At 43.8% G+C, this 13,582-nt stretch overlaps 1 protein-coding gene across 3 annotated transcripts in view; it reads left to right on the top strand.

Moving 5' to 3' along the window:
* The first annotated feature begins 411 nt into the window (after positions 1-411).
* VAT1L (vesicle amine transport 1 like) overlaps positions 412-13,582 on the top strand; it is a 52,181-nt gene continuing 39,010 nt past the window's right edge. For 2 of the 3 annotated variants that reach the window (XR_014551904.1, XM_083629826.1), the window contains exons 1-3: positions 419-893; positions 10,702-10,831; positions 13,128-13,343. Coding sequence is in view for 2 of the 3 variants with exons in the window: in XM_083629826.1 (XP_083485952.1) it covers positions 670-893; positions 10,702-10,831; positions 13,128-13,343 (570 nt within the window). In the remaining variant the exon portion in view is untranslated. Of the gene's footprint in view, positions 5,292-5,751; positions 10,622-10,701; positions 10,832-13,127; positions 13,344-13,582 lie in introns of all 3 variants that reach the window. The other variant, XM_083629827.1, reaches the window with a different exon arrangement.

The raw sequence follows: 13,582 nt of genomic DNA on the forward strand, positions 1-13,582 counted from the left end.
TTGTTAACTACAATAGCAATAATAACAGCATCCACCAAAATCCAACTATAGTAATAATGGGTTGTCGCCAAGTAAGTCCTAACCAGGGGAGACCCTCTGAAATCAGGGAACCCAAGTTGACTGTGTGTATTAACTTTAACAGGTATCATTGGGTACCACCCAGTAATAAGCAAATGGTGATGATATAATGCAAGCCATAAGCAATAGGCCCTTTACAGCTTGACAACAAAAAGAGAGCAACTCTCTGCCCCGATAAGCTTACACACCTGCCCATTCGTCACCTCCACGCTCGTTCGCGGGGAATAAATTTCCAAGGACGGCGGGAAGGTTAATTAATTTATTTATTTGCAGCCTTCATTTATTTATACGGCGGCGGCGCCTCTACTCGCTTGGCGATGGTCAGGCTGGCGGTAGGACCGAGCTCTCTCCTCCAGCCGGCTGCAGCCATTGCATACATCTTTCAGCATCCCGCCGCGCGCACACGCGCGCGCGCTCACACGCACACACTCACGCAGAGCCCACGCTCGCATTCAACAGGAGAGGGAAAGGCTGCCGGAGTGAGAAGGAAAGGTTGCCCTCTCTGCCTTTTTGCTCTTCTGCATCTCTCCCTCCGTCCATCCGTCCGGCCTTCCTCCTTCCCCCTTCCCCTCCTCGACTCCGAGCAGCGCCATGGCCAAGGAAGGAGCCGAGAAAGCCGAGGAGACGGAGCAGATGATCGAGAAGGAGGCAGCCGAAGGCGGCGGCGGCGGCAGCAGCGGCCCGAGAGGCGCGGACGCGAAGGAGATGCGCGCCGTGGTGCTCTCTGCCTTCGGGGGACTGAACAAGCTGCGGGTGTCCAAAAAAGTGATGCCGGAGCCTCAGGAAGGAGAACTCAAGATCAGAGTCAAAGCCTGGTCCAGTATTATTCTTATTCTTACTCTTATATCAGCATCGTCATCATCCTTCCCACCCACCCACCCATCCCTCCAGAAGCATATTCCTAGGAAGACAGGAAACTGAGTCAGACCCCTAAGCTCAGCAGCAACGTCTACACTGACTGGCAGGGGCTGTCCAGGTTTCAGGCAGAGAGTTTTTCCCAGTCCTACATGGAGGTGCCAGGCACTGAACCTGGGACCTTCTGCATGAGAAGATGCTCTGCCTCTGACCCCCATCCAGCCCCTCCCCCCCCCCACTCCTTGCCATCCATATTCTGAAGCCCTTCTCTGCATTTAGTGATAGCATCCGTGTTTCACTGGGCGAGCATTTTTTTAAGTGCCTTGGTAGCCTATCGTTTCAGCCTGAGGGTGGACAGGAGAGAGATCTTGCTTGCCCTTGGGAATGAATGGATGGGATATGGGGATGTTCACCCCTCCAAGACACTTTTGCAAAGTTACAGGCCAGTCCTAGGCACATTTTCCCACCAGTACAGTTGGGGCTTGGTGTCAAATATAAAGGGTGCCACCCTGTGCATGTTTACCCACAAGCAGGTCCTGCTTAAGTGCAGTGTGTCTTACTCCCAAGTAAGAATGCATCAGATTGCCAGTTTACATACAGGGCGAACATTTGAGGCATTTACTCAGATCTAAAACTGCTCAGTGGGGCTTTCTTCCAGGAGAATGTGCATAGGATAACCACCTTAATTTACCATTATTATGGTGCTGGTGATCACCTTAATTTTCCATTATGGTGGTCCTCATTCTGTACAGCTGAATGGGAGCTCTTCTGCTCCTATTGCTTCAGCCTTTTGAAATGGGTATGAGGACGAGGTAAGAGCTGGGAAACAGCATTTTGGCCTTCTGTGATTCTTTTCTGTCAGTCTTCCCTCTTCTCCCATGTTTGTGACTCTGCAGTTTAGTAGTAGACTGGCTGGTTTCCAAGACACTACTCGCCTCAGCATCCTATTAGGTTTCTTGTATGGTGTGAAGTTCTTTTTCTGTCTGTCAGCCATGCATTGATTGCATTTGGTTACTGTGACCCAGCATTGCCTTCGCTCTGAATGAATCCCCTTTTCCCCCAGCTGAGTCTTTTCTCATCTCTACATTTCTCTGCTGCCTGCTAATCCTAACACATTTTCTCATGGGGAAGCAACTCAGTGTTTGCCATTATTGCTAGTTTCCTGCATTGTGTGTGTGTAGCAACTGTGCTGAGGTGGTCCAACGCTTGGGCAAGCTCATGGTAAAAGACTGGTATTTCAACTTCTAGGCCAGTGCTCTTCACCCCAGGGACCGGAAATATCATTGCTCTACAATTCCCATCATGCTGAGCCATCGACAATGGTCAGGGATGATGGGAGTTGCATTCTAGAAACATCTGGGGACTAATACGTTCTAGCGGTTACTGGCTGTAGGCTATTGGCATCTTTCTGAAGCTAAGCAGGTTTAGACCTAGTTATTGCCTGAATGGCAGACCTGGGAACCACATGTGATGCTATACTGAGTCCCTTGATGGAAGAAAGGTGTGGTACAAATGTAATAAAACAAATGTACAATGAAATAAATATTAGAATGAATTTGATGTAAGATTCAAGCTATCTGGGGTGGGGGGCAGGAGGTCAGTGCCCCTCCTGTTCTTGGACAAAGTTAGGTACTTGAAGGTATTGTAAATAAGTTGAGACTGCAATCTAAGGTGTGCTCACTTGATAAAGTCAACTCCATCAAAATCAATAGGACATCCATAAATTTATGGTGTGGATGTGACCTGAAAATGATGTAGCCTAGACACATATTGGCCACCTCACTAAGAGCTAGGCCTCCATTTTGATGTTTCCCCCCTCATTCCCCCCCCCCCATGGAAGGGGACTAGACTTCCATGATGGCCTTTATACTATTGAGTTGTTTTCCTGCTCCCACTTGTCCCTAAGCTGCCCCCCAACCAAGCTGGCTTTCCCTGGGAGGGGGTGGGAGGCTGGGGTTTCCTTACACATCATACAATTAGGCATGGGGATTTGCCTGATGATCCTCACTGTGCCTATGAATTTAGGCATTCCAGGGCAAGCAATATACCAGTGCAGGTAAAGTGCAGGTGTGCTTAGATGTATATCTGATTTGGTCTGCAGTTCATTAAACTGCAAAAAGGCATTCACCATAACAGTTTTATATGACCTTGTGGTGGAGGAAGCAGGGACTGAACAGCATGCACTTTGCATGAAAATGCACATTTTCTGAAGCCAGTCCTTACATGCACACTGCCCTTTTCTCAAGGCTAAGTCATTAGCAGCTGTCAGAGGTGAGCTAGGAATTGGAGCCAGCAAGTCAGAATAGAAGAACACAGAGAAACACACTATACACAGCAAGACCATGGCACTTAATACCCCTTTGTGTCCTGGAGGGACATAGGAAATGGCTTTATATCAAGTTGGTCCATCTAGCTCAGAATTGCCTGCAGTGACTGGTAGTGGCTCCTTAGGGTTCCAAACAAGAGGCCATTCCCAGCCCTACCTGGAGATGCCAGGGATTTAACCCCTGACCTTCTGCATACAAGGCAGTAGTTTCTTTCCCACCCATAGATTTTATGAAAGTTTGAAAAAGGTATACAAAAGTTAACATCAAATACCCAATATTTTTTAGAATATCAAAGATAGAAGTAGTTAATCCAACTAAAAACACAAACCTAAAAGAGGAAAAGAGATAGAAAAGAAAAAGAGCGAGAGTAAAAGAGAACTTCCAGTTCTTCATCTGGCGGCTATACGTAGAAAATTACTCAAAACATGCACTCAGAGGTAACACCAAACCATTCCACTTTCTAAAAATACTAAAAAGTATTATATTCAGTTCTCAAACCCAGATATCACAGTTTTCATTTTAGACATCGGCTCTGGCAGAGGCTGCTCTGTCATGCAACAATAAAGGGGGGGGGAAGGGGGTCAGCTGGCTTTCACTGCACACACAGGGAAAACAAGCAAACCTGGTTATTTGGAAAGCTGATTCCATGCCCATCCTTTTTGTAGCTTGAAGGGATCCGTGCAGGGTAGGCTTTCCAAGGAAGACTTGCCCATCAGCTGGTATCACCAGTAACATTTGCAGCCAACCTGAATACAATATTGGGAGGGGGCAGGTAAGCCCCACCCCATGTAATCCATCACAAGACCATTTGAATGGCAAAATCCATCAACTTTGGGGCCCCCAGCCCCCTCAAATATTTTATCCCTAAGAGTTGGTTCCTATGATTTGCAGGTGGGTGGGTGTGGTTGGGGGGGGGATAGACTTGCAGACCCTGATTGGCTGAGGTTCCTCACCCCTGCTCTAGGCCATAGTGAAATTCAAGTGGGTGAGAGAGCTCACACCTCCAGCTTGACCTTTGAAGAAAATATTCACTGTCAGTGTGTGAGTAGCATGGACTTTCATTCTTTAGTCCATGTAAATATTTTGGCGGCCAAGGGGAGGAGGTTTCCCTGTCCCTGGCTTGTTTCCTAGTGCGTCTCTATGAGGAACAGTCACTCTACCCATGGTGGAAGCATCAGCCTCTTTTTCAATATAACTCCACATTTTAAAAAGAAAATCAATACAGGATGCTATTCCTCAAGTTCTTTGCAAGCAAAATCCATAGAAGTTAGGACTTCTGGGCATACATGCCAGGGAAGGAGAGTTTTGTCATGTAAACAGCTGTGCTCTGCTCTCACTACGCAAATGCCCTGGCATTTTCTGGGAAGAAAATGTCAAGGTGAACGCTAAGATGCTTATTTTAGAATCAGGTGATGTAATCTGGAGGGTGAGTTGGTTTGTTTTGCCAAGGGTCAGGTGTAGAGCGGGATCCAGTGAGTGTTGCTTTCTCTCTCAAAAACCCACTCAGTTCTGTTTGGTTTGCAACATTCAAACCAAGCTAGATTGTCTTAGAGCAGGAGTTTAACTGTGTATCACAAATTGTCGCTGGCTGCCTTGGTGCTAAGGTGGCCTCGTGACCTACAGAGGATAGTCTTCTCTGAAGGACTGACAGAGGACAGCTCTCTTTTTGAGGGACTCCTCTGTTTGAAGGGCTATCCAGTCCAGGTATGGTTAAAAGAAAAGAACCCTAACAAGGGAAAACTTTCATCTCCAAGGCAGCCCTCAACAGTTAGAGTGTGGACAGAAAACTTTGTAGACACTTAGATCACATGGAAAGGGCAGTATCTCAGTAGTGTAGCATCTGTCTTGCAGGCAGAAAGTCTCTGGTTTAATCCCTGACATCTCCAGTTAGGGCTGGGACATAGCCCTGTCTCAAATCCTGGACACCCACTGCCAGTGAATGTAGACAACATTGAGTCAGGTGAAGCAAAGGCCTGAAGCAGCTTCCTGTGCTCCTGGCCATTACAGTGAAATTTATTGTATTTCTGTTATGTTGTTGTTTAGTCGTTTAGTCATGTCCGACTCTTCGTGACCCCATGGACCAGAGCACACCAGGCACTCCTGTCTTCCACTGCCTCACACAGTTTGGTCAAACTCATGTTAGTAGCTTCGAGAACACCATCCAACCATCTCATCCTCTGTCGTCCCCTTCTCCTTGTGCCCTCTATCTTTCCCAACATCAGGGTCTTTTCCAGGGAGTCTTCTCTTCTCATGAGGTGGCCAAAGTATTGGAGCCTCAGCTTCACGATCTGTCCTTCCAGTGAGCACTCAGGGCTGATTTCCTTAAGAATGGATAGGTATGATTTTCTTGCAGTCCATGGCACTCTCAAGAGTCTCCTCCAGCACCATAATTCAAAAGCATCAATTCTTCAGCGATCAGCCTTCTTTATGGTCCAGCTCTCACTTCCATACATCACTACTGGGAAAACCATGGCTTTAATTTCTATTATAGTAATTAATTATTCCATAATGCACATCTATGAATATAAATTCTTACTTTATTTTCGAGTGATACATAAATGACAATCCTAAATTTTCCAAGTTTCATGTTGAGGAAGAATGATGATTTTTTAAAAGTAGTGTAAGTCTACTGTAGGTACTTATGTATTCTCAGTGGTTCAGCAATGCTAACTCCCAGATCCAATTTACTTGTGACTAAGGCTTGATCTACACATGGAGAGAATGAGGACATGGAGAGAATGTCGTGAAGTAGTAGAATGGACTGTACCCGTGCAGAGGAGGTTGTTGTTTTAAATCATCACTTGTAAAAGGCTCCTTTCCAAAATGCACCTGGCATTGCAGGCTGAAAGGTCAGAGTTGCCCATCTACCACCTCTGCTACTTTCCTACATGCAGGTTGTTTTACATAGCAGAATGCTGCTGGTTGTTTTTTTTAAAAAAATTGATATTCCTCCCTCACCCCATGATATCTGAAAATGCACGGTTCTTTCTTGAATATATAGCTATACAGTGGTACCTTGGTTCTCAAATGTAATCCATTCCAGGAGTCCGTTTGACTTCCGAAATGTTCAAAAACCAAGGTGCGGCTTCCGATTGGTGCAGGCGCCCCAGAAACAATAGCCAACAGCTGCATCAGACGTTCGGCTTCCGAAAAACGTTTGAAAACCAGAACAGTTACTTCCGGGTTTTGAGAACCAAAGTTCCACTGTACCGTATACAAATTACTATATCAGTTGTATAGTAATTTTCTGTGATGTGCCTGTTCTTAGCTTGTGGCGTGATTTGGTGTGATGTTTGAAGAGATGAGTTCGTAGTCATTTCTTGCAGCAGGAAACTGGATGAGGTTATTTTTAGCTCTTTTCAACCTCTGGGATTCAAGCATATTACATGCATCACTTTCCTCTCTCCCTTCCCTTTTCTAAACAAGTAACAAGGATGCTGACAAGTTCATTCAATTGGAACCTATGCATGTTTACTTGGAAGTAAGTTCTTCCTCAGTGGGGCTAACTCACAAATAAGTGTGCTTATAACTGCAACTCCTACCTTTTGGCTTATTGGATGTGCCCAAGATGTTATAAGAAATAACACAAAAGCAAAGTGGTTTCTGGACAGTTATACACAGCAGAGTCAGTATCATTAGTAGTAGTAGCAGCAGCAGTAGTTGTATATATTTATTTATACCTCTCCTTTTTCCCTAACGGGGACTCAAAGCAGCTTGCAGATAGAATAGGAATAGCTAAAAACATTTGGGGGGGTCTTTCAAAACAAACATTTACAGAATTAAAACTATATATAAATATAAGAGATTTTTTAAAAAACCCCATACGGATAATTACAATAAAAACAGCATAGCCCCAGGCCTTTCATTAAAAGCAGCTGGAATATGAAGGTGTTCTTCACCTGCTGGTGGAAGGACAGCAAGAAGGGAGCCCGTCTAACTTCTCTAGGGAGGGATTTTCAAAGTCTGGGAGCAGCCTACATCAGTACACCAGAACCAAAACTTTCAGCCTTACCAGTTGCCATTACTCATAAATCACAAAGCACTTAGTTGATTAATCTTCCACTTATACAAATATGGAGTTTCTAGTCTTAATAAGATTTGGTGCTATCAATGTGAGTCACAGTAGGCAGAGGGATATCATCTGGTTTTAGGGCTTCATTGTGACTTTTATTATAACTTGTATGTTGCCCTGAACATATAAAAAGGCAGGGTATATCTGATAGATGCAGAATTGGAGACTGGGTCAAAGAGCCAATCAGTGCTCAACTTGCAATCAGGAGCAATAATTAAATTAGGCACTCATTTCCATTGATGTTTCCAATGACCTAGATCTCCTCATGAATGTTGTCTTGTATTCATGCAGCTTTTCATTCAGTTTTTTTCTGGGTCAGGCCCTTTCTGTCTTTAATGTCTGTGTTAGCTTCCACTCAGACATCCCCGGCTCAATGTTCCCAGAACACTGCTTTGCATATGAACAATTGGTGCAAGAACTCTTTATCCCCACATGAAGGATGTGATATTATAGGAGTTAGCATGGTGTAATGCAGCTCTCCCCAACCTCATGACCTCCATATGTTTTGTACTATCATTTCCATCAGGGTGTAATTCCCACTCTGCCAATGTGCATTGATTTATGGCAGTTGTAGTCCAGGATCACCTGGTGGGCTTCAGTTTCTCTACCCCTGGCTTAGAGGTGTACAGGAAACCAGAAGACTTACACAGGTGCTCACAAGGGATATCAAAATTAGTGTTTACCTCCACACAGAAATTTGAAATGTGGTGCGCAAGCAATACAGGGAGAAGTATCGAAGTCTGAAAACAGGGCTTTTTGATCCTTCACAAGCCCTGTTCACACAGCAATTCCATGTTCAATGAATGTGTGAACTGTGATTATGTCCACTTGTATGCATGTAGTCCCTGTTCATGGGTACAGCTAAGGTTGAAGATATGGGCAGTGGATGCAAGTCCATCCCCCCCCCCCGCCGCCTCCACTTCACTCAGTGAATGTAGAATGGTTGTGAGTATAGAACTGCAGCCAAAACCTGGATCATGAAGGTTGTCTGATGACAGCTTGCCATGGCACGAAACAGACAGGACCAGTGTCAACTGCAACAAAATGCTGCAATGTCTCCTCAACATTCCTAACAGATATGCCCCCATTCCTGATTCCAGCTGCCTAGTCCAGTAACACATTCCCACCCTCTTCTATTTTTCCTTTTCCAAACGACTCAGCATTCTGTCGCTCAGTCCTCATTGGACTGGTTTGGGGTAGAGATTGCCCCTTGGGGATTTTGTAGGTCTGCAAAATTTAGGGTTATCCTAAGCAGCTGATACACATGCGCACACCCCTGTTTCTCAGTGGCCTAGTTTTGGCACTCACCACCTGAGTTTGCTACTAGAGGGAGTGCCATAAGGCAGTGAGAGTTCTGTGTCTCCCTTATACACTTGAATCCGCCTTGGATTGGGAGGGGCCCCAATTTCTAGTAGTAACCAAAACAATCTAGTTCCACTAACGTGTTGTTATCACATTCTTTGTTTGGAGCTGTTCTCTAAGATTACATCCAAGTCTGTTAGGAGACTTCAAAGGCAATGTAATGGTTAGTTTCTCTGGCATCTCTACAGAGAGGCAACGTGTAAACATGTTTCTATCTTTAAAGAGCATTAATTATTTTCTGATATTCAGAGGGGACACAAAGAGAAGGAAATGGCCCGTCTCAAGGGTTTTTCTTAGTGTTGGGAATACAGCGAAACATTTTTCATGTCAGTATGAACACTCTGCTGTGTAAATTTTCTTGTAGCAGAGTCTGCCTACAGCAGAAGCAGTCAAGGAAAAAGGTTTATATAGTTAATCCCATTTTGCTTTGTCTAGGCTGCATCCTAGCCACACTTACTTAGCAGTAAGTCTCATTGAAGTCAGTGTGGCTTGCTTCTGAATGTATAGGATTGCACTGTTAGTCACGTTTACCAGAGATGCAGTGAGGACATTTTCAAGTTGAGGAAAAACTCTGCCAACACATGGACAGTTTTGGTTCAGTCTTCAGCACCAGCTGAAAATGTCTAGAATGGACAGGAGAGAAGGAGCACTGGGCTTGTACACCTTTAATTGTTGTGTGCAAGAGGGAGTTTCAAAAGGTGTAGCTTAAAACTATTTATCAAAGCTGCAAAAACTTCTCTTTTTCACCCGGTCACCCTAGGAAAGGGAAACTCAATGGGTATGAACCTATCATAGGTATCTTTGTTGGTCCATGGTGGGATCCACAGAAAAACAAAACCTTTATTAGGGCCATTTCAAATATTGCAAAGTATTTAGCAAACTTTTGAGTTCTTCAGAACTCATGTAGGATGTTATGCAACATCCCTGGGGGATGTTGCATAAAGGCCCACCAGGGGTTCCAATTAGGTCTGTGAGACCATTTCTCCCAAGTCATATCCACCCCTAGCTGATTTTCAAGAGAAATCCAGCGTGCATCAAGATTTGAGCTTTTCATTTAATCCTGATGGGCATGTCTTTTGCTGTGGATGCTCAGTTCAGTTTTCACTTCCATCCTGTGTCTACCTCAATGTTTGGATAAGAGATGGCTTTCTGTAGGTCAGTGTGGTTGCTGGAATTACATAATATGGCCTTTCCCCTTCTAAAATGTGCTTTTCAAATGTGGGTTGTGCATGGTCTCTTAATATAGCTTTGAAAGACTTCACAAATGCAAACAGTGAAGTACAAATAATTCATAAGAAGACATGTCAAATTGCTGCACAGACTTTACGCAGAAAGTGAATACCCATCTGGATTAGGTCAGTTATGCTTTTCAAATATGCTCTGTATATCCTACATAATCTATTTACAGAAGACAATATTAAATATATAAAGAGAATTCTGGCATTGTGTCACCTGTACCTGTGCCATCAGTTTGTCTGTGACCAGTTGGTGGGTAATGCAATTCCCGAGATTCAGAAGGAGATGGCTATGCTATTGATGTTGAAACGTGGAAAAGACTTTTCTAAACTCCATTTCATATGTTATGCATATGAACCTATCCAGACCCTTAGCGCTTTCTAAGAGGCCTTCTCCAGGTGGCCCTCTGAGGGACGCTTGGAGGGTGATGACAGAAGAGGGGGCATATTTAGTTGTGGCTCCCCATCTGTGGAATCCTCTCTCTAGTGAGGACTGCCTGGCACCTTCACTGACATCTTTTTGGCACCAGGTAATGACTTACCTTTTCTCCCAGGATTTTTATTTGACTGAGACAATGTTGTTTTGTGACTAGTGTGCTGCCAAAGCCTCCTGTGGCTGTTATGGTCATTGTTTTGTTTTGATGGCATAATGTATGGGACTAGTCCATGACATCTAGAGGACACCAGATTGCGTAAGTCTCACCTACATTTTGTCTCCTTTGTTTACTGTACTGTGATACACATCCTCATTACTTGTTTCTTTTATTCACAGTGGGTTAAATTTTATTGACCTGATGGTTCGGCAGGGGAACATTGACAATCCACCCAAAACTCCACTTGTGCCTGGATTTGAATGCTCTGGGATCGTAGAAGCTCTGGGTGACAATGTGAAAGGCTATGAGGTAATCTCATATGTATATCTGATTGGGACGGTGGCAATGTATTTATTAGATATGATCACATATTAGTTGTGGTGGGTAGCTTAAGGAAAACTTCAATTTGGTATGCCACAGAAGTGAAAAATTCACATTCAACGATAGGAATTGTTGATAAAGATGTTGAAAATCAAAATGATCCATATGATGATATCATCATTATTTTTGACGTTCAGGTGTGACTGCCCAGCTAATGTAGCCAAAATGGCACCACCTACAGACAAGAGGGAGGTATGATTACACTTGGAGGTGTGCAAAATCATTGAGGTAGATAAAAAATATCCAGATGAGGACTAAGTGTGCTCGGTGGCTACAGAATGCTGATTTGTGGCAGTGGTAGACAAACTGGGGGTGAGGGGGATGGAATAAAGTTTCCTGAAGGGAGGGGACTGAACAAGAACAGTCCACACTGCAACCTTTTGTTATAGGCCTCACTTATTCTATTTCTGATGTTCAGGGTGTGAGGGTCATTGCTTCTGTAGCTGATACAGCAAAAATGGCAGCACCATTGCCTCCCATTCTGCACATGCTCTCAAGTGCACTAATTTGTATCCCCTCAGCTCAGTGCCCTGTGTGGGGAACTGCCTGCACCACCTAAATTTGGCATCGCATGCCCTGAAGTTCTGAAGGGGACTTCTTTCATGATCGGGTTCCTGATCACAGGCAAAATACCTGACCCAGTAACCAATCACAGGCAAAGTTTTTAGTTGGGTTCCCTATCACTTGTAGGGTTCCTGATCATGGAGAGGTTTCTGAGTGTGTGTGTCAATGGAGTTAACAAGCCATCAGATTTTTGTGCTTAACACATGAAGTTCAGGAGTGAAGAGGGAAGGGAATCAGACAGGCAGGGACATCGTGGGCAAGGCCTGTAGGTTTGCTTCTGACCCCCCCCCCCCCAACACACACTTTTTGTCCTCACATTCAAGCTGAACTCTTGAGGCGGGGTTTCAGTAGCTTCTAGGGTCCTCTAAAACAGCATGTTCCTCTTGAAAAATATTTGAGCACCAATGTGAAGATTATCTATAGCAAAACATGCAGAGAACATTACCGAATAAATTACCTTTATTCTTATGGACTTCAACATAACATGCTGAACATGATATATAGAATAACAATTTCCCTTTTTTAAAAAAGGATTTCTACTGTATCATATTTGAAATAAGTCCCTCTCCACCACCAACCTTTTCTTCTGGTGTAATATCTCTTTGTTTGTAATTGAATTTGAGCCAGAAGAGTAATATGAATTGCTTTCCTATTTTAGAATCTGTCAAAAGGAAATGATAAAGTTGGTTGTAGGTATGAGAAGGCAATGATATAAAGTTTGCAGTAAAAATACAATCTATACTAAAAAAACACACACACATACACTTGTGATAATTTCAAGATAATTCCAGCAAAGTCCAAAAATGTCACTAAGAACTTGAAAATATGCACTGATATAACACTAGCAGTGATCAGAGAAGATGAAAAAATCTGTTCATTGAGGTCAGTAGGATAATTTGCTGCTCTCCTCTATTGCAACTTTTCTAAGCTTTAGGGATTGGCGGGATTTTGAGATAATTCATTATCTACAAAGGAGCTGTGCAGTTCCAATTTGCCTGTCCTTTTTTTTTTAAAGGCAAGTTATAAGACACCTCCCTGACCTGACTGAATAAGAGCTATAGAGAAACATAATGATATGAGACAGGCATGCAGTTAAATCTTCCAATATGTATATTTTTACTTTAAATTAGTTGCAGCGGGTTCTATATTGATTGAAATAGCAGTGTTTGAGGCTGTTGTTTAACACTGTCCAATGAGTCACCAACATTTTAGGCCCTGGGCACATCTGCAAACCAAATAAAATTTTATGGGCATAGCAAGCACACACTTCAACATAGTCTGTTAACTACGGTAGATGTTTATTTCAAGCCTTCTTTCTATTTTTAGTGGGAAATGGGTAGGCACTATGGGAAATCCACAGAGGGAAAGTCTTTATGGGCACAAATTGATATTTGAGGCAAGAATTAAAAGCCTTGAATCATATTTCTTATCCCAGACCACTGTTTTGGCAACATGTGTGTCATTTGATCCTTATATGCTAGGCATACACTCAATGGCTGGTAGGTAAATGTGTGAACTGTTCCCCACTGGGAACAATTGTGCCCGCCTGCAATGACATAAAAAGTTCCCTGTTGTGCTTTCCATTCCTCTGCAGCCATGTTGCCAGGGACATCCTGAAAGCTGTAACCCGAATGTGTGTTTCCCCCCAAAATGTCTACAGATTGGAGACAGAGTCATGGCCTTTGTCAACTACAATGCCTGGGCAGAAGTTGTGTGCACACCTCTTGAATTTGTGTACAAAATCCCTGACGATATGAGCTTTTCTGAAGCTGCTGCTTTTCCTATGAACTTTGTAACTGCATACATGATGCTCTTTGAAGTCGCCAACTTGCGAGAAGGCATGTCGGTGCTGGTTCACTCTGCAGGCGGCGGTGTGGTAAGTTGGCTTAACTTTTGTCCTAAAAGGAATTATAACTTTCAACCTGTGTGTCAAATTTCAGTCCAACCTCAGCCCCCTCTGAGTCGTTTGTTTTTGTTTGTTTTTTGCCTTGCTGGAGTGTTTGCTTAAACTCTGACGAGTCACTCCCCAGAAGGAGAGAGATCTTGAGTCAGGATCCCCTCAACTCAATCTCAACTCAACAGCCAGGGGTTAGAGGCTTGCCTCTTCTGTATCTG

Source organism: Podarcis filfolensis (genome assembly GCF_964270895.1).
Source record: "Podarcis filfolensis genome assembly, chromosome: 8".
NCBI classification, from domain to species: domain Eukaryota; kingdom Metazoa; phylum Chordata; class Lepidosauria; order Squamata; family Lacertidae; genus Podarcis; species Podarcis filfolensis.